The sequence below is a fragment of the Musca autumnalis genome, unplaced genomic scaffold (assembly GCF_047663935.1).
Source record: "Musca autumnalis isolate F117 unplaced genomic scaffold, ASM4766393v1 scaffold_3, whole genome shotgun sequence".
NCBI lineage: Eukaryota > Metazoa > Arthropoda > Insecta > Diptera > Muscidae > Musca > Musca autumnalis.
The window spans coordinates 13,279,196-13,305,526 of record NW_027411866.1 but is presented as its reverse complement, the minus strand read 5'-3'; the positions used below and the strand labels follow the sequence as shown (position 1 = coordinate 13,305,526).

General features: G+C 32.6%; 1 protein-coding gene across 31 annotated transcripts in view; it reads left to right on the top strand.

Moving 5' to 3' along the window:
- Positions 1-26,331, top strand: part of trol (terribly reduced optic lobes) — a 387,741-nt gene that overhangs the window by 129,037 nt on the left and 232,373 nt on the right. For 14 of the 31 annotated variants that reach the window (XM_073973639.1, XM_073973635.1, XM_073973634.1 and 11 more), the window contains exons 4-7: positions 2,950-3,118; positions 3,184-3,347; positions 11,012-11,443; positions 15,017-15,130. In XM_073973639.1, coding sequence (XP_073829740.1) covers positions 2,950-3,118; positions 3,184-3,347; positions 11,012-11,443; positions 15,017-15,130 — 879 coding nt within the window. Of the gene's footprint in view, positions 1-2,949; positions 3,119-3,183; positions 3,348-3,812; positions 4,719-11,011; positions 11,444-15,016; positions 15,131-26,331 lie in introns of all 31 variants that reach the window. The other 17 variants (XM_073973616.1, XM_073973622.1, XM_073973619.1 and 14 more) reach the window with 2 other exon arrangements.

Here is a 26,331-nt window from a genome sequence, read left to right as displayed (position 1 = left end):
GTTTCTTCCGTATAATGTCAGACCCACATAGGGAACTTCTTTAGAACAGAAGCCCTCCATAGGATAATTCTATAGAATGGAAGGCCTCCGTAGGAGACTTCTCTAGAATATAAGCCCACCGTAGTCGACTTCTTTAGAAGAGAATGCCTCCATAGGGAACTTCTGTAGAATAGAAGGCCTCCGTATAGGACTTCTGTAGAATAGAAGGCCTCCGTAGAGGACTTCTATAGAACAGAAGACCTCCGTAGGGGACTTCTATAGAATAGTAGGTCTCCGTATGGGACTTCTATAGATTAGAAGGCCTCCGTAGGGGACTTCTATAGATTAGAAGGCCTCCGTAGGGGACATATATGGACAAGAAGGTCTCCCTAACGGGACTTCTGTAGAACAGAAAACCTCCGGGGGCTTTTATAGAGTAGAAAACCTTCGTAAGGAACTTCTATAAAATAGGAAGCCTACCTAAAGGACTTCCATAGAATAGAAGACTTCCGTAGCGGAATTCTAAAGAATAGAAGCCCTCTGTAGGGGACTTCTATATAATAAAAGGCCTCCGTAGGGGTCTTCTATAAAATAGAAGGCCTCCGTAAGGGACATCTATAGAATAGAAGGCCTCCGTAGAGGACTTCTATAGAATAGAAAGCCTCCGTAGGGGACTTCTGTAGAATAGAAGGCCTCGGCAGGGGACTTCTATAGAATAGAACACGTCCGTAGTTGACTTCTATAGAATAGAAGACGTCCGTAGTTGACTTCAAAAGAATAGAATGCCTCCGTTAGGAGACTTTTATAGCATAGAAGGCTCCGTAGTTGACTTCTATAGAATAGAAGGCCTCCGTAGGGGACTTCTATAGAAAAAAAGGCCTCCGTAGGGGACTTCTATAGCATAGAAGGCCTCCGTAGGGGACTTCTATAGAATAGAAAGCCTCCGTAGGGGACTTCTATAGCATAGAAGGCCTCCGTAGGGGACTTCTATAGCATAGAAGGCCTCCGTAGGGAACTTCTATACAATAGAAGACCTTGGTAGGGGCTTCTATAGAATAATAGGCCTCGGTAGGGGACTTCTATAGAATAGAAGCCCTCCGTAGGGGACTTCTGTAGAATAGAAGGCCTACATAAGGCAATTCTATAGAATAAAAGGCCTACCTAGGGCACTTCTATAGAATAGAAGGCCTACCTAGGGCACTTCTATAGAATAGAAGGCCTCCGTAGGGGACTTCTGTAGAATAGAAGGCCTCCGTAGTGACTTTTGTAGAATAGAAGGCCTCCGTAGGGGACTTTTGTAGAATAGAAGGCCTCCGTAGGGGACTTCTGTAGAATAGAAGGCCTCCGTAGGGGACTTCTGTAGAATAGAAGGCCTCCGTAGGGGACTTGTATAGAATAGAAAGCCTCCGTAGGGGACTTTTGTAGAATATAAGGCCTCCGTAGGAGGCTTCTATAGATTATAAGGCCTCGGTAGGGAACTTCCATAGAATATTAAGCCTCCGTAGGGGACTTCTATAGAATAGTAGGACCCCGTAGGGGACTTCTATAGAACAGAAGGCCTCCGTAGGGGACTTCTATAGAATAGAAGGCCTCCGTAGGGGACTTCTATAGAATGGAAGGCCTCCGTAGGGGACTTCTATAGAACAGAAGGCCTCCGTAGGAGACTTCTATAGAATAGGAGGTCTCCGTAGGAGACTTCTATAGAATAGAAGACCTCCGTAGTTGAATTCTAAAGAATAGAAGGCCTCCGTAGGGGACTTCAAAAGAATAGAATGCCTCAGTAGGGGACTCTTATAGAATAGAAGGCCCTCTTAGGGGACTTCTATAGAATAGAAGGCTTCCGGAAGGGACTTCTATCTAATAGGAGGCCTCCGTAGGGGACTTCTATAGAATAGAAAGCCTCTGCAAGGAACTTCCATAGAATAATAGGCCTCTATAGGGGACTTCTATAGAATAGAAGGCCTCCACAAGGGACTTCTATAGAATAGAAAGCTACCGTAGGGGACTTTTATAGAAAAGAAGGCCACCGTTAGGGACTTCTATAGAATAGAAGGCCTCCGTAGGGGACTTTTATAGAAAAGAAGGCCTCCGTAGCGGCATCCGTAGCGGACTTCTATAGATTAGAAGGGATTTTTTATAGAATAGAAGGCCTCCGTAGTTGAATTCTAAAGAATAGAAGGCCTCCGTAGGGGACTTCAAAAGAATAGAATGCCTCCGTAGGGGACTCTTAGCGAATAGAAGGCCCTCTTAGGGGACTTCTATAGAATAAAAGGCTTCCGGAAGGGACTTCATATAATAGGAGGCCTCCGTAGGGGACTTCTATAGAATAGAAAGCCTCTGCAAGGAACTTCCATAGAATAATAGGCCTCTATAGGGGACTTCTATAGAATAGAAGGCCTCCGCAAAGGACTTCCATAGAATAGAAACCCTCCATAAGGGACTTCTAAAGAATAGAAGGCCTCTGCAAGGTTGAATCTTAAGAAAAGCCGTATCAATCTTTAAGTAGACTTTAGTTATTGTATTTCTGAAGCGCCATCTACATGTGATGACATACACACGATATGAAGTCCAAAGTAGTCAGTGGTTAGGGTCTTTACTAAATACGGTTTCGTATTTTCCTGCAGCAGAGGGCGTATTCGAAGCATTCTCTCTATAAAGTTCTTTGAAGGTTTGGCTTTGTTGGGTCAGAAGTATTTTCTTGCTGCGGAACCAAAATCGTCCCCTTCTTCTTAAAGCCCAGATACAGTTACAGAGAATTTTTTAGCCGAAATCCCTGAATAGGATTGTAAAGGTCCTACTTTTAAGTAAACGAAATCCGAAATTAATGCAGATCCAGCTCTAGGATTGCTAAAGAAAATGACTACAATTTCAGCGACCTGGAAAATAAGTTATGTCCTACGTTGACCTTGTAAACTTTTTTCAAGTTTTTAAAAAGTATTTATTTATTTATTCTTCTTTGTATTTTTTCAGGGGAATCCTTTATTATTGTCAATCTACCCTGGGAAGATGCCTATGAAGTTAAAACCAGCGAAGAGTTCAGTACTCTACAGCAACAAATCGAAGCCGCCTTTGTTGAATGGTTTGATGGTGAATACAGTTATGAAGAATATGAATTGCATGTGGCCTTAATGAGTGTCAGGTAAGTTTGAAACTAGGTTTTCCCTGTGAGAAGATCAATTTGAATATTTTTGTTTTCTTTGGCAGACGTACCGATGACTTCTACAAGTTGTACTGCATTGTTCAAATGGATTTGCCTGAGAAATTTGTGAACTTTGGCCAAAGATTGCATAGCCACCTGTCGTCTTACCACAAATTGGGTGAATTGGGCATGGAGGCTGATGATCAATTCTATTTCAGACGTGTTAGAGGTAAGTTTGGGGGAAAGTTTTGTTCTTTGGTCCAATGAAAAGAAAATTTCTTCTTCGAAGATCCAGAAAACAGTTTCTTTGAAATGTCTTCTCTTAGAAATTTGAAAACTTTTGTTTGTTTGGTAGGACTTGCCTCAAAGAAAGGATAGTAAAATCCTTTGAAGATGGCAATTTACAAGAAATTCTGTGAGTCCAGTCTCTTTGGAAAGTACTATTAAATTTTCGTTTAGAAAACAAATTAGTTTGGGATTAGTTGGGTTTAGGTTTTGTAATTTAAAAATGTTCTTTCAAAAAATATGACATCATTAAACATTTTTGTATTATAATTATTTTGTTATCCATCCATAAAAACCCAAAATACACAAACCACCTACATTTCTCTAAATACACTTTCTCTCTCAAACCCCGCCCGCCCTATGCTGTGCTTGAACCATTACCCAAACAATAAAACAAAAATTCCATTAGATTTGCAAAATCATGACTTCGTAGATGTCACCGAATCTGGGCATGATGTTGATACTCATGACCAAGTCCATGGTGAAGGTGCTGGTGCTTATGATGGCCAGGATAACAACAATGGCTATTATGATCAGGGACATGATCAAGAAACTAATTATGATGGCGAAAACCAGGATCATGGCAATGAAAATACCCACACAAATGGTTATGATAACAATAATGGTTATGATAACAACAATGGTTATGATAACAATAATGGTTATGACAACAATAATTATGACAACAATAATGGTTATGACAACAACAATGGTTATGACAACAATAATTATGACAACAACAATGGCTATGACAGCAATAATGGTTATGACAACAACAATGGTTATGACAACAACAATGGTTATGACCATACCAATGAATATGATCGGAACGATCCTTATGCCCCTGGAAATACTGACAACAGCGATAAAATTGATCCCTATGCCCACGGCAATACTGAAAACAATAATGAATACGATCCCAATGATCCCTATGCCCATGGCAATACTGAAAACAATAATGAATATGATCCCAATGATCCTTATGCCCATGGCAATACCGACAATACCTACGACCCCAATGATCCCTATGCTCATGGTGGCGGCAATACCGATGAAGGAACACATGAAGAGCCACGTGTTAATGTTATGACCTATGACTGTGATGCAAATCCTGATGGTGATTTCCAATGCGGCAATGGTGAACTTATTCCATGCTATAAACGTTGTGACAATTATGTTGATTGTTCGGATGAAACCGATGAAGAAGCAGAAATGTGCAAACCTATTTTGGAACGTGAAGAAGAAGAAGTTGATGAAAATACTGGTGATCATGAAGAAGATAATACCTGGGATTCATGGCCAAATACCAATAAAGGTACACCCACACATGCATACCACACGCATACTTACATACATACATACATACACATGCATAATCTCATATACAAAATAATACACACTCAAACATGCATTTTTCGAAAGAAAAAATTCAAAAGCTTCTTTAGTTTTTAAGTTTTACTAAACCTTAGTTTATAAGTTTCAAGGTAGCGGCTTAATTTTGTAACTTTTTCAAAAGGATATGAAATTTTCCAATTTTTTGTTGAGATTTTTGGCAAAGTCTTCATTGGTTCTCTGCATCAATTGACAAATAAAATAAGTATTTCGTACACAGAGTGGCTCTCTAACAAATATTAATTATTGAGCCATTATAACGACATCTGTATGTGAAATCGGAACAACTGCATACATATATCCATAGTTATGCAGTGGTTTGGTCCTTCACTAAATTGAGAGCTATTTTTCCTCCACTAGAGGACATCTTCTTTGTTGATATACGATGGTGTTCTATTTTATAGAAGCCCCATACGGCGGTTTTCTTTTCTACAGAAGCTACATTAACAGCCAGTTTATGTATGTCGAAAGAAGAATGTGTGCGAATGAAACACGCCCGAACTTTAGTTTTCGAAATAATTTTACCTTTGCTTTTGCTTCAAAACAAATTTGAAAAACACACAAAAGTTTGGACGTGTTTCTTTCGCACACATTATTTTTTTGACATACAGAAACAGGCTGTAAGTGTTCGTGTCTTCTATTTCACGCAATCCTCTTACGGTTGTCTTTTGTTCCACAGAAACCATGTACGCCATATTTATGTCAAATCACAAACATCCATAGTTATGCAGTGGTAAGACGTTCACTATATTGAGAGCTAAATCTTCTTCGACGCGGTTCTCTTTTTATGGAAGCCCCTACGGCGGTCTTCTTCTTAAAAAATACCCCTAAAGAGGTCTTCTTTATTTACAGAAGGCCTCTACGGCGGGCTGCTATTCTATAGGAGCCTTTCATGGTGGTCTTCAATTCCACAGAAGCCAACTATGATAATCTCCAATCCCATAGGCGGTCAAACGAAGGTCTTCTATTCCGTAGAAGCCACCTTTGGTGGTCTCCTATTTTACAGAACCTACATACGGTTGTCTATTTTTTATAGAAGCCCCCCCCTACGTTGCTCTTCTACTCCACAAAAGCCTCCTACGGTGGTCTACTGTTCCATAGGAGGCTCCACGGAATCCTACCTATGACTATTATTCCATAGAAGTATTTCTCTAACAAAAATTAATTATTGAGCCGTCATAGCGCCCTCTGTATGTGAAATCCGAACAACTGAATATATCCATATTTATTCAGTGGTTTGTTCCTTCACTAAACTGAGAGCTAATTTCACTAAAGAACGTTTTCCTTGTTGATTTACGGTGGTCTGCTGTTTTATAGAAACCCCTTTCGGCGGTTTTCATTTCTACAGAAGCCACACATAGTCCGCGTGTCCTCTATTTCACTCAATCCTCTTACGGCTGTCTTATGTTCTACAGAAACCCTGAACGCCATCTTTATGTCAAATCACATACATCCATAGTAATGCAGTGGTAAGATGCTGCACTATATTGAGAGCCAAATCTTCTTCGATGCGGTTCTCTTTTTTATAGAAGTCTCCTACGATGGTCTTCTTCTTAAAAAAATACCCCTAAAATGGTCGTCTTTGTTTTCAGAAGCTCTCTGCGGCGGGCTGCTATTCTATAGGATTCTCTCGTGGTGGTCTTAAATTCCACAGAAGCAACCTATGGTGGTCTCCAATCCCATAGGCGGTCAAACGAAGATCTTCTATTCCGTAGAAACCATCTTACCCACATACGGTGGTCTATTTTTCATAGAAGATTCCCTACGTTGCTCTTCTATTCCACAAAAGCCTGCTACGGTGGTCTACTGTTCCATAGGAGGCTCCCACGGGGTTCTACTTAAGACTATTATTCCATAGAAGGGACCATGGTGTTGCTCTATACCATAGAAGCCATCTTGGTGGTCCCCTATTCTATAGAATCCACCTACTGCGGGCTAATATTCTATAGAATCCTCCTATGGTGGTCTTCTACTCCATATAAGCCACCATCGCTTTCTTACGGTGGCCTTCTATCGCATAGAAGCCGTCTATGGTGTTCTCCTATACCACCTACGGTGGTATTCTGTTCTATAGAAGTCACCTACTGCGATCTTCTATTTCATAGAAGTCACCTACTGCGGTTTTCTATTCCATAGAAGTCACCTACTGCGGTCTTCTATTCCTTAGAAACCACCTACAGTGGTGTCCTATTTTATAGAAGCCACCTACGATGATCTTCTACAGTGATCCTCTAATTTACAAAAATGTCCTTCGGAGGTCATCTATATTGTAGAAGGCACCTACGTTGGTCTTTTATGTTATAGAAGGCACATACGGTGGTCTTTTATATTATAGAAGGCGCCTACGAAGGTCTCCTATTTTACACAAGCTCTCACGGTGTTCTACTGCTCTGTGGGTGCCACCTACGGTGGTCTTTAATTTTATCAACCCCACATACGATAGTATTCTATAGCCTCTGACGGCGGTCTCTTATTCCAAACGATGTTCACACGGGGCGCTGTAATCCATAGGAGGTTTCTACAAAGATCTTCTATATCATTAAAGGTTTATACGGCGTTGTTCTTTTCAATAGAAGATCAATACCGTAGCCTTCTATTCCAAAAAAAAAAAAATTCCTTAAGCCGTTCTTCGGTTCCATAGAAACCGCCAACGGTGCTCCTTTATTCCATAGAAGAGCCCCTACGATGGATTTATATACTATAGGTGCCATCTTGAGTGGTCTTATATTACAAAACACCACCTTCGGTGGTCACATATTTTTTGGAGGCTCCTACGGAGGTCTTTTACTACCTAGAAGGTCGCTACTGCAGTTTTCTGTCCCAAAAGACCCCCTTAGGTTCGTCATCGTTTCTATAGAATACCCCAAAACTGCATCGTAAATTGTTTAATATTCCAAATCAGCATCTTGGATGATCTTATATTCAATAGAAGTTCACTGCTGGGGTCCCTAGCAGCCTCCTGCGGAGGTCTTCTATTCCATAGAAAGCCCATACAGCTGTGTTTTATTCCAACGAAGCCACATACGATGATCTTATATTCCATAGAAGAGGCCTCTATTCCACAGGAAGCTCTTGCGGAGATCTTATATTCCATAGAAGCCGAATACGTTGGTTGTCTATACTAAAGGATCAACTATGGTGGTCTTCTAGTCCAACAAAAACCATCTATGGTGTTCTTATACTCCAACGGAGGTCATCACAATGGATAATGGACTATCCTATAGAAGCACTTTCGTTATGCAAAAGGCCCTAATGGAGTTCTTCTACTCTATAGCAGCCACCTTAGGAGGACTTCTATTCAGTTGGAGCCCTAATACGGTGAAAAATGCGACTTTACGCTGATCTTCAATTCTATAGATGTCCCCTTGCGATGGACTACCGTTGACATATTAATGCATTGCAGTCCAATGTGATACTGTAGCGACATCTATATGCGATTATATTTTAATAATATGAACCTCTGAACCTGCAGTGGTGAGGGTCTCTACTAATTACATATTTATATTTCAGTGGTGAGGGTCTCTACTAAATACATTCAATGAGCGTTTTGCTTTCAACGCTACAGAAGAGCCCTGCGGTGATGTTATATTCTATAGAAAACCCATACGGTGATATTTTTTTCATAGAAACCCCCTCTTTTCTCTTTGATCTTTTATTCAATAGAAGCCGCCATACGATGGACTTCCATACTACGGGATCCACCGTAAGCATTCGTATATTCCAAAAAAAAAAAAACATATGCAAGGGTCTTATATTCAATAGAAATTCACAGCTGGAGTCCTTTATGTTCAATAGGAACCTTCTATGGGATTCTTTTACTCCATAAAAGCCTTCTATAATGGTCTTGTATACTACAGGAGCGACCTAAAGAGTGGTCTTCTATTAAAAAATCGAAGATGGTATTATATTCCATAGAAGGCATCTACCATGGCCTTCTATCTTATAGAAGCAACATCATTCTGTTGAAAGCACATACGAATCACTTCTATTCCATAGAGAGCGGTGGTAAACTTTTTGTCCATTGGACCCCTAATACAGTGAAAGAAGCCCCTTTACGCTAGTCTCGAATTCTGTAGATGCCCCCTTGCGATAGACTACTGTTGACAGATTTATGAATTTCAGATCAATGTGATACTGTAGCCCCATCTAGATGTGATTACATTTTAATAATAGAACCCTCCAAACCTGTAGTGGTCAGGGTCTCTACTAATTACAATTTTATATTTCATTGGTGAGGGTCTCCCCTAAAAACATTCAATGAACGTTTTGCCTTCAATGCTAATGAAGAGCCCTTCTATTCATAGAAACCCACTACTGAGGCCTTTTTGACTGAAACCACCTACTGTGGCCTTTTAGTCTATAGAAACCCTATACGGTGAACATCTACTGTATATGAGAATCCTACGATTGTATTCTAGTGTACATATTCCCGATTAAGAATAGGCAATTTTTCTTGGGGAAATTATCAGTTTGTCCATGAGAGGTAAAACGTTCCCATAAGCTTCAAATCTCTCTACCTCAAACTGACATGGTAAATTGCTTAATAGAAATTTGAACACTCCTACGATTGTCTTCCTTTTTATAGATGTCCCGTTACGCTGGCCTGCGAATTTATAGATACCTCCTATAGCGTTCTTTTATTCTGTAGAAGCCGCCTTCGGTGGTCCTCTATTCCACAGAAACCACTTATCGTCGTATTCTGTTCTATTAGAATCCTTCTACGGTGTACATCTGCTCTGTATTGTTGTCATATAGGTGTCGCTTATTCTCTAGTGGCAACTCAGAACATTTCCTACTCTAGCGACATCTATATTTGCTGGCTTTTAAATAACTAACCCCCTATATGTACACTGGAGAGGGCCTTGAGTAGTTCGAGTTTTATATTTTCCACCTGCGAATGTAAAGCGATATGTACATTTTTAAAATTGAATGATAGTTTTCTTTTATCGACTAAACAAAGAAAGAATGGCATTGTGTGTGATGCATAGTTTTAGGCGCCAAAAAATATTTTAAGTAAATAAATTCCACCTAAGAATGTAAAGTGATATGTTCATTTTTAAAATTTAATGATAGTTTTCTTTTATCGACTAAGCAAAGAAAGAATGACATTTTGTGTGATGCATAGTTTGAGGCGCCAAAAATATTTTAAGTAAATAAATTCCGGCTAATATGGAAATTAATTAGGAATTTCAATTGTTTTTGTTTTTTAATGACAGTGACTCGATGGCTTACTATCTGTAGACCCCAATATTAAATTGAAATCTAAATATGTGAAGTGCATACTTTTAGGTGTCTAAAAAATTAAACAAACTTTAAAAACGGGCCTTTTTCTCTGTGATATCCTTACAAAGTTACATATTAAACGCTACTGGGGAAATATCGAAAACATATTTCCTATTAACCTGGCTTTTGGTTTTGTGATATTGAAGTATTGTAATACCCTATGCAGTTTGTTATAAGGAATACTAATTTTAAGTCTTGGAATTTGAAATTTGATTAATTTTTAAATCTAGTTGTGGGTTATTTAACAAATATTATTCTAAAGGCATTACTAAAATCGTTCATGGCTCATTTTAAAAACCTCATTTGAAGATTTTTTAAATCATTTCAACTTCATTTCATTTTTTAATAATATTAATATTATTTTATGTCAAAAATCATATATGCATCCGCAGAAATTTTCAGCTTTTTCATGTTTTCCTTAAATCATTAGATTTTTTATGTAATTTCATTCTGAAAAAAAAACAAGTATTTCTCCAAATGAATGCCTTGCCTTTATTTTTCCATTTTCACAACCATTTTCAAATTTCTCTCTCATTCTCTTCAAAACATTCCGGCATTACATTAGCCAAGTTAGTTTCAAAATCACTACCATTTCAATGCTGCTCTAAGTCCTATGGCCTTGGCTGGTATGGCTTCGAACTTTCTTTCATTTCCAGTTTTTCATTAAAAATTTTCACCCATTGGTATTTAAAATAGAAATAAATTCTCTGTGTTTCGTAAAATTTGCGTTGTTTATGTTGTCTACAATCTACCGAGTCTAAGGCCCCCATCTAGCCTACTTTTCTGTGTACTGTGTCTCTGTCCCCTTGATAAACTGATGTTAAAGCTTTCCCAAGCTTGGCTTTTTTAAACTAAAACCTGCCTGAATTTAGTTAAGAAAAAATTCCCAAAAAATTATACTCCTCCTAATGGTCGAATTTAAACTTAATTTAGACACCAATACCGATGATACTTGGGGTAGCCCAGATGCTCAGCCCAAACCAACCGATGAAGAAGAAGGTAGAGATGGCAACTATGGACCAATTGATTATGATCGTCCCGTTGATGGTGATCGTCATGTTGAAGAACCTGTAAATGCGGGTGGCAATGCCTATGGTGGTGAAGAAGACCATCACCAAGGTGGCGCTGTTGATACCGATAACAACATCTTTGAATCATCCGGAGATTATGCACCCGTTACTGACACTAGTCCTGTATTTACACCACCCGCTAGTTGTCGTGGTGATACTACCTTCACTTGTCGCGAAAGTAATGTTGTAATTTGCGACGAACAAGTGTGTGATCGTTATGAAGATTGTCCCGATGGTGAAGATGAATTGAATTGTGGCAGTGATGATGATGATGACGAATATCTATACAACAAGGGTATTGTGAAAATTTCTCTTTCTCTCATGTTTTGTTTCTGTGTCTGTGTTTCTGTTGTGTGAAGGGCGTTTCATCATTCACTACACTGTGTTCCACAAGAAAAGAAAACCCATCTATGTGTTTGTCTTATTCCTCCACCACCTTAATGTCCCTTTCCTGTTCTCCTCCTACTGTTTGTGTCCATTTCATTTGTGTTGTGTCCTTTTCTTTTACAGGTTTAGAAGTAAAAAAACGAGTGCAATAATCAGATCAAGAAGAATTTTTTTAATATTCCTAAATCTAGACTATTGAGTAATCGGTTACTCAAAAATATTTTCATCAGAATTGAAATCAATTATAAAACCCAAAATGCAAAATCTTCATCTATAAAACAGCTATAAGTAATAATGCCAAGAAATCCGATTATATGCTAGTGGGTATCTGGTTACTTTAAGTTAATTTCTTCATTATGAATTTTGCAGGGCCAATTTCATGTTTATTTATTTAAACGTAGGCCAAGTGACACTTTTAATATTAAAATATAAGTTTTGTATATATTTTACTTTTGGTTAACCGGTTACTTTTTCTCAATTGCCTTAAAATCCATTACATAAAGATAAAACTCAATGCGAAATTACTTAATTTAAATTAAAAAAATAAAATTTTAAATTTCAAAAGCACGGCATAGCTTTTAAACGGGTTGCATAAACGGGTACCCGATTGCTTAACACACATTTCCTCGTAATACCTTTGAAATCAACAAAAATCGCCCCGAAATTTCATTTAAATACATTCAATAAAAAACAGTTGTAAGAAAAAACGCGACGAAATCAAACTTTATAGTTAGAAGTAATCGGTTACTTTAAATGACTTTGTAATTATTAATTTCTAAAAGTTAAAATTAGTTGAAAGATTTCCAGCTGTGGGCCATGTGCTACTAATAATATTAAAAGTCAAGATATTTAAGAATTTTATTAATGGTTACCCGGTTACTTTCTTTTAATTCTCTACCACTTTATTAGATAAGGAAAAAATCAATGCTAAAAATAGAACTTTATATAGTGGCATTAAATTTGCAGTGCTAGACTGCGCTATTAAACTGGTTACCTTTACGGTTAACCGATTACTCAACACCAATGTTGTTGTAATACCTTCGATTTCACTTTAAATATCTTCAACTGTAAAGTAATTACACATTAAAGTGTCTCAATATTTAATTATGTAGATTTAAGTAACGGGTTACGAATAAAATATTCAATTGAAAACAGTTAAAATAAATAATGCGACGATATCAAAGCTCATAGTTATAAGTAACCGGTTACTTTATGTGAATTTGTAATTATAAATTGCTAAAAGTTAAAATTAGTTAAAAGATATGGACCATGTGCAACTTTTAATGTTAAAAGCCAACATGTTTAAGAATTTTATTAATGGTTACCCGGTTACTTTCTTGAAATATTCATCCATTTTATTACCTAAAGCAAAAAATCATTGCTAAAAATAGAATTGTATACAGTGGTAATAAATTTGAGTGGTCAGAATACGATTTTAAACTGGTTATCTTTACGGTTAACCGATTACTCAACACCAATTTTATTGCAATACCTTTGATTTCATTTATAAAATGCGAGATTTCTTTAAATTTTTTCAATTGCAAATTAGTTTCACATTTAAGTGCCTCGAGATCTTATTTTTATTGTTTTAAGTAACCGGTTACGAACAAAATATTCAATAAAAAGCAGCTAAAAGAAATAACACAATGAAATCAAATGTTATAGTTATAAGTAACCGGTTCCTTCAGGTGAATTTAGTAATTATAAATTTCTTAATTTTAAATTAGTTAAAAGTTTTTCAAGATATTTAAAAATTTTGTGTATGGTTACCCGGTTACTTTCTTTAAATTCTCTTCCATTTTATTACCTAAAGCAAAAAATCATTGCTAAAATAGAATTTTATACTGTGGCATTCAATTTGCAGGGCTGGACTGCGCTATTTAACTGAAAACCTTGACGGTTAACCGATTACTCAACACTAATTTTATTGTAATACCCTTGACTTCATTTATAAAAAGCGAAATTCTTTTAAATATCTTCAACTGTAAAGTAATTACACATTTAAATGTCTGGAAATTCTAATTTGTAGTATCAAGTAACCGGTTACTTTAGAGGACTTGCTCAGCTTAAATTGCATTAGGCTCCAAATTAGTTAAAACTCTTCAAAACATCGCTTAGGTTGTACTGACAATGTTAAAAATTAGGTTTTAGGGTTTTTTTACGGCGGGTACCCGTTTACATACTCTTCATTATCCGACAATTTATTGCTTGAAATATAGTCTTACCCATTACCATTGGATTTTAAACTAAGATAGAGATAAGACAAACCTTATAAAGTGTTCATTTTCAAAAGTAACCGATTACTTTATGAGAATATGTTGGAAAAATATTATGAAACTCAATAATACCTCGCAATATGTAAAATTTTTAAACGACTTTTAACTTTTTAATACAGTAGTTTACTTCAGAAGCGATTTTAGTAGTGAGTAACCGGTTACTTAAGGCAAACTGCATTGTTAGTAAATTTCAAAACGTCACATTTATTTAAATATAAAAAACTAGGGCTTATGAAAATTTATTATGGCAAAAAATAGATTTTGAAGACTACTTATTAGCGGTTACCCGGTTACTTTTTGGCAAAACACTTGCTATTGGCTGCTAAAATTTAAATATGGCCACCATATACCAGAAACAGTTTAGCAATAACTTCAAATTCTTAAAAACCGGTCTAATAGTTGTTCTATGCACGAGTAACCGGTTACTTTTGTTACCATATATGAGTTACAAAGTGAATTAAATTACTTAAAAACTGGGGCTTATGTAAAATTGCTACGGCAAAAAAAGATTTTGAAGTCTACTTATTAGCTGGTACCCGGTTACTTTTTGGCAAAACACTTGCAATTGGCTGCTAAACTCTAAATATAGCCACAATATACCAAAAGCAGTTTTGCTATAAATTTAAATTCTTAAAGACTGGTCTAATAGTTATTTTATATACGGGTAACCGATTATTTCAGTTACTTTTCCCCCTTATAGGAGTTACAAAGTGACTTAAATAAATATTTAAAATTATATGAAATTTGTATTTATATGGAAATTCAATTTTCATGCTCCGTAATACGTTTAACGGTGGTTTCCAACATGAGTAACCGATTACTTACTGCGAATTTCCAGAATATTCATTAAAAACCACGTTAAGGCATCTAAAAGAGATCTATGACCTATGAAATTGTACAAATATTTTTTATCTACAGCACCTTGTACAATGAAAGCACCTGTAAAATAATCCACAAAAAAACAAAGACGTTGGTTTTTATCCAACTCAAATCTAACAAAAATCACATGTTTGTGTTAATATCACCTGTTACTAACCTCTTGACAACAACAATTGAAAAAAAAAACTTCTTCACTTCTAACAATTTGTTATCCCATTTTTGTGTTAAAAATAAAATTATTTTTCGAAGATTTTAATTAATTTTTGTACTTTTTCTCGCTCTTCCTCTGTCTGTTTTTGTCTTCACATTACTTTACGAAAATATAGTCTGCCGTGAAAATGAATTCAAATGCGATGAACGTTGTCTACCCAAGGAGTATCTATGCAATGGCTTTACTGAATGTGCTGATGGTACCGATGAAAGAGATTGTCCCGAAAAAGGTAAGTCCTGTTACTTTTGCTTATACCTCTTTGAATAAAAATTAGAGATGATATGAAAAATGAAACTATGTTTGCTTAGAGGCCTTACTATTCCGACGTATCTGAAATATTTAAGGTTGTATCAAACTTCCAAAAGTTGTTTCGAACAAGGTTAGAAAGAACCAAAGTACTTTAAGTTCCTTCAAACATCAGATTGTGGTATCAAACTGGCCTATCGACAATTGAACTAATATCTTAAGTAATTAACTTTACATCCAACATCAGAAGTTGGGTCAAACTAGTATCAAACAAGTTTGCTAATTATTATCATGTTGCAAATTATTGTTTTTGAGTTATTTTTACACAAGGTTGCAAGCCAAAGAAGCCCTATGTTATATTAAGTGATTTTTTCAAGGATAGCTAGCTATCCCAGCCTCTTTAACAGTTTTGAAAACATGATCTGATTGACCATTTCATATCAGCATATTTAAAATCCATCCAATCAGCTTGACAAGGTGATAAGAAACTAGTTTATCCAGCAACGAAAGTGTTGGATTTGCCTTAACATATTTAGAAAATTGTTTTTAAAGTAGTTGTTCTTCTGTAAAAAAGGTTTGTCTGATCTTAACAAACCTTTTTGGGTGGTCTAAAACTATGCTACTATTATCAAACTAGTTTTGTTTGCACCAAAATAGCATCAGAAGTGTTATCGAACTAGTTTATCTGGCGTCAAACTAGTTCAGTTCCATCAAACTAGTTTTTGAGATGTTATCAAACTAGCTTATGGAGTGTCAAACAAGGTTTGTATGATACCAAACTCTTTTTAAACTGAAATGCTTGATTTAAAAAAGATTTCCTTAGCTAACTAACAAAACTGGTTCCATATCAACCTAATTTTGTTTACATAAAGAAAGCATAAGAAGAGTTATCAAACTAGGTTGGTGGACGTCAAACTATTTCGGTTACGTCAAACTAGTTTTGGGATGATACCAAACAAGATTTGTGTGATAGCAAACTTTTTTCACCCTGATCGGTGTGATTTCAAACAAGTTTTTCTTTGTTAACAAACAAAACTAATTCGATATCAAACTAGTTATGTTGTAGTAAAACAAACCTAGTTCTATATCAAACTAGTTATGTTGTAAACTATAAATTTTAAATTTCTTTAAAAAAAAATTACTAATCTCTTTATACACTTATCGTCACTATCTTCCACTCACATGTCCCTTGTTTCCATATTGACCCATATTCATGTCGCTTTAAAAAAAATTCTTTTCTTGCAGACAAACCTCTTGAAAAGTTTCACAATTAATAGTTTTTTTGACTTTTTAAAAGCATCTCAAAAATATTTAAATTTCACATAGAAAAAGAAAATTTTAAATGAAAGAAAAAAAAATCCAGACAAAAACCAGGCCGTAATTCGCCTTTCATGTCTAATGAGAAATCAATCGTATTCAAATTAATTAAAATATTATAATGACCCTGAACTGGATATGTGCACATGTATTGGTTGCCGAAATATGTATATAAATATTGCCAAAAAAAATTCTATTGTATTTATGTTTGAATATATAAATTATCTAAAGTTCTTTGAGATTTAAATTAATTTTTGTGTGATAGTACACGCAAAAACTAAACGAGTCACTCCTCTTAAAATGTAGAGCAACAGCACAGCATGTAGAGCAGCAAAATTGAATGTGTTTTTTTGGGGGAGAGATTTGGCGAAAAAAGGGTGAAGTTCAGGAGGGATGATAAGTTTTGAACTTTTTTAAAGTCCGCCAGGTTGCATTTGGCTTCAATGTAGGAATGGAAATAGGCTTTCTAGTTAAAAACAATAGTTTTCTTCAAAAAATCAAAAGTTTTCGACAGTTAAACTTTAAATAGAGTGTCCACGTGTACCAAAATTGTGATGGCAACCTTCCTATAACTAGGGAGCCATTAATCACTAATTTTTAATGCAAAATGCCAAAGTGTAGTGCCATCAAACTGCTTTTGATTGCATCAAACTAAATTCAATTTGACATCGAACTAGTTTCCTTAGTGGCAAACCAAAGATATATGGCCTTCATGGTTAAAATCCCAAATTTCGTCCAATAAATCAAAGATGTTACAAAGTATAGCTTCAAGTTGGCCCCCACTCTACTTAACAGATTGAGACCGTTCATCATTAATTTCTAATGCAAAGTATCAAAGTGGAGTGCCATCAAACAGCTTTTGATTGCATCAAACCAAATTCAGTTTGACATCGAACTAGTTTCTTTAGTGTCAAACAAAAGTTGTATGGCCTTCAAGGTTAAAATCCCTAATTTCGTCCAACAAATCAAAGATGTTACAAAGTATAGCTTCAAATTGGGCCCACGAATGCTAGAAATGTTGTGGCGCCCTACTTAACAGATCGAGGCCGTTCATCACTAATTTCTAAGGCAAAGTATCAAAGTGGAGTGCCATCAAACTGTTTTTTGTTGCATCAAACCAAATTCAGTTTGACATCGAACTAGTTTCTTTAGTGTCAAACCAAAGTTGTATGGCCTTCAAGGTTAAAATCCTTAATTTCGTCCAACAAATCAAAGATGTTACAAAGTATAGCTTCAAATTGGGCCCACGAGTGCTAAAAATGTTGTGGCGCCCTACATAACAAATCGAGACCGTTCATCATTAATTTCTAATGCAAAGTATCAAAGTGGAGTGCCATCAACTGTTTCAGTTTGATATCAAACTAGTGGATTTTGTCAAATTTGTATAGTCTTCCAGATTAAAACCCCTAATTTTACCAAAGAAATCAAAGAAGTTCCAAAGTGTAGCATAATCTTGGGTCCACTAGTGCTCCAAAAAGTAGTGGCACCCTACTTAGAAGCTCGGGGTCGTTCCTCACTAGTTCCTAATACAAAATTAGTAAATTTTAGTGCAATCAAACTGCTTACGACTGCTTCAAATCAAATATATTATGACATGGAACTAGTTTCTCCGGTGTCAAAGCAAGTTTGTAAAGTCTTCGAGATTAAAACTCCTAATTTCCTCAAACAAATCAAAGAAGTTCCACAGTATAGCTAAAATTTGAGTCCACTAGTGCCGAAAATATAGTGGCATCCTACTTAGCAGTTCGGGAACCATTCATAAGTAATTCCTAATTCCTAAAATACCAAAGTTGAGTGCAATCAAACTGCTTGCGATTGCATCAAACCAAATTAAGTTTGATATCAAACTAATGCCTCTTAGGTCAAACCATGATTATTTGACATCAAAGTAGTTTTGTATGATATCATACAAAATTAACCCACCCACACTTTGACAGCAAACTGGTCTCTCTAGTGTCAAACCAAGTTTGTTTGATATCAAACCAGTTTTGTATGGTATTACATTAGGTAAATCCAACCACTTTGGCAGAGTCTGGTCTAATTTATTTCTGGTGGGTGTTATGACTCAAGTTTACATTCATATTAACTTAGACGTGGCTTCGAACACCGTTCACCTTATTGAGCTGTCTTGTGCCTTCTCTAGAATTTGGCCTAGCGTGAAAATCGGATCGTTGATGGATCTGTCTTTAAGGTTAAAACACCTAATTTCGTTAAACAAAGAAGTTTCAAAGTATAGCTTAAAATTGTTTACAATGGTGTCAAAAATGTGGTGGCACCCTACTTAGCAGCTCGGGAATCATTCATCATTAAGTCGTACTGTAAAACACCAAAGTTGACTGCTATCAAACTGTTTGCGTTTACATCAAACCAATTTAAGTTTGATATCAAACTAGTGTCTGTAAGGTCAAACCACGGTTGTTTGATGTCAAACTTGTTTTGTATGATACCACACAAAATTAACCCACCCACACTTTGACAGCAAACTGATCTCTCTAGTGTCAAACCAAGTTTGTTTGATATCAAACCAGTTGTATATGATATTACACTAGGTAAATCCTCCCATTTTGGCAGAGTCATGACTAATTAATTTAAAATTGGCTGTTATGGTTCAAGTACAGTCATATTAACTCAGACATGGCTTCTTGTGTCTTCTCTAGAATTTGGCCTAGCGTGTAAACGAGGTCATTATTGGGTTAACATAGGTTACAGCCGCTCATACAATACGATCTGAATTCCAATTCTTCCCCTTTTACCACTTGCAATCAAACCAAATTGGGTTTGATATCACACTGGATCCTCTGGTGTTCAACCAGGTTATATCACATGACGAATATGTCATGTGTCTTTTATAGGAGTAAATATCAGGTCTACGTTTGTGTTTGCATCAAACCAAATTATGTTTGACATCAAACAGTGGTCTCTATATTGTCAAAACAAGTTTGTTTGTTCTGTATGATATCGCACTAGATTTGTCCACCAAATTTGGTGGCATTCTTTCAAGGGTGGATGTCAGGTTCGTGTTCGCAGTTATACCAAACTCAAACATAGCTTGGAACACCTTTGATGTTATAGAGCTGCCGAAGGTGGCCACATAAGCCCATATTTATATTAGGCAATTTTCTTTGAGGTAATTGTCAGTTTGATGGAGAGAGAGGTGAGGTATATGGAACCCTTTGCCTCTCAACACCCTCACTCACCGACAAACCGACAATTGCCGCAAGGAAAATTGCCGAATGTAGATATGGACTAAACGACAAGTAGGAGTTTTGCCTTGTATAGCATTTGGCCTGTTATGTTTCCAGGTCTAAAACTGTATTGGTATAACGACATAATTGCTAGCTTTTCTTAATTCCTGTTCTTCCCCTTTTACCACACCCTTTATTTAGTTTATGTTTTTGCAAAGGTCATCATGACAATTTCTCCGAAATCACAAACTTTCATTTGTGGGCGTGAACATATGGGTGAGATTAGTATTTAATAAATGTTACAACAACTAAATTAAATGCAAAAGAATTTGTCCACATCCTTGTATGCGAAAGGGGTGTAACTAACAAAAGTTAGTAGAAAATTAATCCGAAAAAATAATAGTTTTCAAAACTTTATTAAATTTGTTGAAAAAGTCTTCATTTTAGACATGTGACCTTAAAAAAATAGACTTGAAATTTCAGCTTTCGAGTAATAGTTCCTTGCTAGAGAGATCATCTTCCCAATTCCATTCCACCAAAAAGTAATGTTAGAGCTTTTTTGCTTCCTTTAGTTTTCTTTTGTCGATTTTTTTAATAAACAATTTATTGTTATTACTAACTGTTGCCAATATTCATACCGCAAAATTTTAATCAAATATGTAAATTTTCCTTATTGTTGTTCTTCTCGTGCTCCTGCCCTTAAGAAGAGGGATACAAAAAAAGTGGATAACAAAACATTACCCAAAAAATCACTAACATTGAAAATGTAATTAATAAACCACATTCATGTGAACTTACATACATATCAAACAATATTTAAGTGTTTGGGTACACTGAGAAAAAAATAATACAGAAGACATTCTGTTTCTTTGAATACCTGAAGAAGGGACAAGAAAAACTTCAAGGAAACTGTCATATTAAAAAATTCAGGTCCATTATTTTAGTGGCGCCATGCCATGGAGCCTTCTTTTTATAACCAAGTTAGAACTGTTAATCGAACGCAGTACGAAAATTTTCATATGACTGAAATACTTCGAAAATGTAGTCCATTTTAGGCAACTTCTGCAAGGTAATATTTTTCCTTCTTTTAATTTTTAAAAATTTCAAATTATTTTTTACCCAAACTTCTCCATGTGTACTTATTACATTCACTCCCCCGCCTCCACTTTGCATTATTGTCATACCATTCATTATATGTGGATTGTAGCTAACAACAAATCTTTAGCACTTGTTTAGCATATCATCACGCTGTTGATGTTTTGCCATTGCAATCATAAAAATTACCATTCTCAAATGTAATTCTCACACACACAGAACTAGAGACAGAGAGAGTGAGTTGTTGTTGGCACATTTATCTATCCAACTGTCTGTTTTGCCTGTCTGTCCTTTCAGCTGTCTAGTAACAGCGATTTGTTGTGTTTTTCGGTAAGGACAGCGAGCGCATCCTTTTTGTGTACTACTCTTCATTGTAATTTGTAAACAAGAAGCATAAATAGCTCCCAAAAGGAGTTATAAAGTTCAAAACACACAAACACATTAGGGTTATGGCGGGGAGAAAAAGAAGGGGAAGCGGTTGTGTGAAAATTATGTTGGCAGAGATTTATTAAAAATGAAAAAAAATGGGCGAGCTACATTTTAGAAAACTAAAATTAAGAAATTTTACTTAATAACAATTTATAAAAGAATTTTTTAATATATTTTAAAGGATTATAAAATTTTATAAAATTTAAAAAATATTTTTTATAAATATATTATAAATTTTAAATTTATTTTTTATCATTTTAAAAACTTAAAATATTTTTATTAAAGATTATAATTTACTAAAAAATTGGGTTTAGTTTTTTAAGAAATTGTTTTTATAAAGGGGAAAGTAAATCATTTTTATAACAAATTTAATTTTTTATAATATTTTTATATTAAATAATTTGTCCATTAAAAATGTTTCAATTTCTTATTAGCAATAAATTTGTTGGTAAAATATATATAACAATTATAAATTTGTAATAAAAATATTTACATATTTTTGTAAAATGTTCTTATTTAATAAAAATAAATAATTTAATTTAATTTAAATAATTTAATAAAAAAATATTTTTATGTTAAATTATTAAATATTTGTTTTTATGCAAAATACATTTTAGAAAAAAATATATAATTTTTTTATTACAAATTTATAATTCTTTAATAAAAAATACAAATTATTTTTCATAAAACAATTGAGAATTAAAAAAAAGTATTTCCTATTACAAATTATTTATACACTTTCTGTAAAATGTATTTTTATAAAAAATAAATTATTTATTGTTTTTTATATAAATTTTTATATTTTTTCATTTTTTAAACATTTAAATATTTTTTGTTAAAATAATTTTTTATAAAAGTTAAATTATTTGTTAATAAAAAATAATACAAATAAATTATTTATCTCCAAAAAATTAAATTAAAAATAAATCAGTTTTAAATATTTTTATAAAAAAAATGTTTTATTTTTTATAAAAAAATACTAAAAAATATATTAATATTTTAAAATAAAAAAATTAGAAACATTTTGATTAAAAATTTAAATTTTTGTACAAAAAATAGTTTCTAATTTTTTACAAAAAATCATAAATTTTTAATAAAAATATATCTAATTTTTTATTATGAAATATTTATATGTTTTTTTTTGTATTTTTTATAAAAATAAATAGTTTTTATATAAAAATAATTTATCTTTAATTTAATTTTTGTTTTATAAAATAATTTATTTGTATTTTTTGTTGTTAAAAAATAATTTATTTTTTATAAAAAATTTATATAAAATAAAAACATATTTTAAAATAAATGTAATAATAATTAAAATTGTTAGTTCATATTTTTTATGAAAATTAGAAACTATTTTTATAAACCAATTATAAATTTTTAATTCAAACATTTTAGTTTTTCATTACGAAATATTTATATATTTTTTGTAAAATATATTTTCAACATATTTTTTTTTGTTTTGTTAAAAAATATTTAGAAAAATTTGTTGTTATATTTATTTTTTATAAAAATTGCTTTTTTAATATAAATTAAAAATATAATAAAACTTAAAATTAAAAAAAATAATTTTTTTTAATAAAAATAAATTATTTTTTTAAATACTAAAATACTATAAAAAATACTAAAAATATTTATTAAAAAAAAAGCATTTTTATTAAAATTTTATAATTTTTATATAATATAGTTTCTAACTTTTTATAAACAGAATATACTTTTAATATTATATATGGTATTAGCCCATATTTACATTAGCAATTTTCTTTGCGGGTGTTGAGAGGCAAAAGGTTTCCATATGCGTCACCCCCCTCTCCATCAAACTGACAATTGCCTCAAGGAAAATTGCCTAATGTTAATATAAAATACAATTTTTGGTTAGTTTTTTATAAAAAGTTAAGAACTATTTTTTATAAAACAATTATAAATAAAAATATTTTTAAGTTTTTGATAATTTATTTTTTTTAATAAAAAATAAATATTTTTATTTAAAAAAAAAATTAGGAGGGTTGGCGTTTTTTGTTTGGGATGATGACTTCTATTTTGTTTTTCAAAATAGTCAGGCTTAATCCCATAGTCGTTGTTTTAATATTTTATTAAAACAACTTTAATTTATTAGTGGGAAAAAATTGGCGATGTTTATCAAGGGGTAAGGCAGGGAATACTATAGTTTCAGATCTCGCCACAAAAAGTTTCTTGTTGAAAAACAAGAAATAAGGGAACTGATGAAGATCTGTGGCGAGATCTGAAACTATAGTATTCCCTGCCTTACCCCTTGGTAAACATCGCCAATTTTTTCCCACTAATAAATTAAAGTTGTTTTAATAAAATATTAAAACAACGACTATGGGATTAAGCCTGACTATTTTGAAAAATAAAAAAAAAAATAAATAAAAATATTTTTTAAAATACATATATATAAAAATAAAAAAAAATAAATTTTTAGTTTATATTTTTTATAATAAAATAAGAAAATAAGGAAATATTTTTTTAAATATTTTTGTCCAATATAAAAAAATTATAAGAGAATTATGAATTTGTATAAAAATGCTGGAATTTTTTAAAGTACTTATAAAAAAATTTTTGTTAATTTATTTATTTTAATAAAAAAAAAAGTAATTTTTATAAGAACAATTAATTTAACAAAAATTTTTTTATAAATACTTAAAAAATTGCAGCATTTTTATGCAAATCATAAATCTCTTATAATTTGTTTGTATTGGACAAAAATATTTACGTCTATTACGTATATTTGAATAAAATAAATTTGACCATTTCATCAATTTAAAACCACTCAAAAATATTGTAAGTTTAAAAATTAAATATTTAAATTTAAAAAAAATATGTTTATACAAATAATTTTTAAAATATATATAAAAACAAAAAAATCAATTTTTAGTTTATATTTTTTATAATAAAACAAGAAACTATTTTTTATAAACCAATTATAATTTTATTTTTGAATATAGACATATTTTTTTTTAAATATTTTTGTCCAATATAAAAAAATTATAAGAGACTTATAATTTTTTATAAAAATTCTGCAATTTTTTTTTTAGTATTTATAAAAAAATTTTTGTTAATTTTTTTTTTATAAAAATTACTTTTTATTAAAATAATTTTTTGTTACAAAAACATTAATAAAAAGTTATTTTTGTTAATAGAAATAATTTTTTTTTCAAAAATTTTAATTTAATTTTATTAAATATAATTTCTTTAGAAAAATAATATTTCCATTAAAAATGTGTCATTTTTTATAAATTAATATTATTTTTTTTTTTAAATTTATTTATAAAATATAAACATTTTTATTATATCTTTAATAAAAAATTATAAACTATTTCGTTTAAAACAATTAAAATTTTTTAATAAAAATATTTTTTTTGCTTATTAAGCTGTGAGAATTTTGCAAATAAAACAAACGGTTATGGTGACGTCATTGGGAAAATTTCGTACATTTAAACAAAATAAATTTTACAATTTTATCAATTTAAAACCCCTTCAAAATTATTTCAATTTTAATACAATTTAATTTTTATAAAGAAACATTTTTTTAATATAAAAATATTTTTGTAGAAAAGTTATGCATTTTTTAAATAATTGTTTTAATTTTTTGTTACAAACTATTTATACTTTTTTGTAAAATTTATTTTGTATAAAAAATAAATATTTTGTTTTTTTTTTGTGGAAAAAATATTAAAATAAATATTTTTTATTTAAAAAAATACATAAATATATAAATATTTTGTAATAAAAATATTAAAACATGTTTATTAAAAATTATAAGTTTTATAAAAAATAATTTCTGATTTTTTATAAAAAAAATATTTTTTCGTTAATAGCGTTATTGTAATTTTTATTAAGAAAATGTATAATTTCTTATAGTTTTTAATTTTTATTTATTTTAATTTTTTATTATTTTCATTGTTTTACTTTATTAAAAAAAAAAAAAAAAAAAATTGAAAATGTTTCTCTTAAAATTAAACGTTACCCAATATCATCCACCCACAACCATAACATCCTAGCCATACTCTTATCAATCTCGATTTTGAGAGTTGATTAAATTTTTGCGCTTAGCAAACATTTTCCCCCCTCCTCCGTGTCTTAATGTTTGTGCATTCAGTGAGCTCACATTATACAAACAGTGTCTTGTCATTTTAACTATGGCGGTGAAGTGGTAATAGCAGCAAGGACCTTTAAAAAAATCAGCATACAATGGCACTTACTTACATCGTAGAAAAAAAGGAATACATGACTCCCAAAACGCTCACTTACTTTATGAAGGACGGAAGAAATATTTGTAGCTACTGAAGGATGCAGGAGTAAATTTCTTCATACTTAACATAGGTTGTAACCTTAGTAGCTGCAAAAAACAAGTGTTACGGAGTGAGCTATCGCATCCCGGGGTGTAGTTGCTGCTGCTCCAAAGTGTTCTATGAAAAGCTGAAAACAAATTTACGCTATATTTAACTAAATTGTTTAGCTTAACTCATAAAACATAAACACTTAACAGGTCTTTTGTGGGTGTTTTTTTTTCTGTGACAATGATGACGTGGAGAAGAAGAAATTGTAACAGGAAGTTTAATAATAAAAAATCAAAGCAAATTTTGGCAAGGACATAAGGCAGACTGGATACATGGGGACGTTTTTTTTGTAATAATTGCAAATGAATATTATTGCTAGTAATTCTGTGTGCAGTGGGATTCATAAGAAGATTTGTTGAAAAACTGTCAGTGATTCAAACAAAGATTTGTCTATAAGACTTTTGATTCAAAATGAACTGATTAATCAATATTGGCTCTCATTGTGTCATTCTTAGAAAATTTTTTTGAAAGGCTTTCAGAGAAAAACTCTTCTTTATTTACAAAGCCTGCCAGGAAATGCTCATTAATTGAGACTTTGGTTCAGTTTGACACATTCGCGAACATAAATGCTAAAACGTGCTGATGCAAAATGATGTAAGCCAAATTTTATCTTTATATATAAAACTCAATTGTCGTTTGTTGGTAATTGAATCAGTTGAAAACGGCTAGAGCGATTTGGATAATTTTTTGTGGAAATGTTAGTCATAGTCCAGTTTAGGTTTTTATGCAAAGAAAAATTGGCCACGCCCACTTTTCCGCCCACTTTTATAAATATGTTATATCTACGGAACTACTCAATA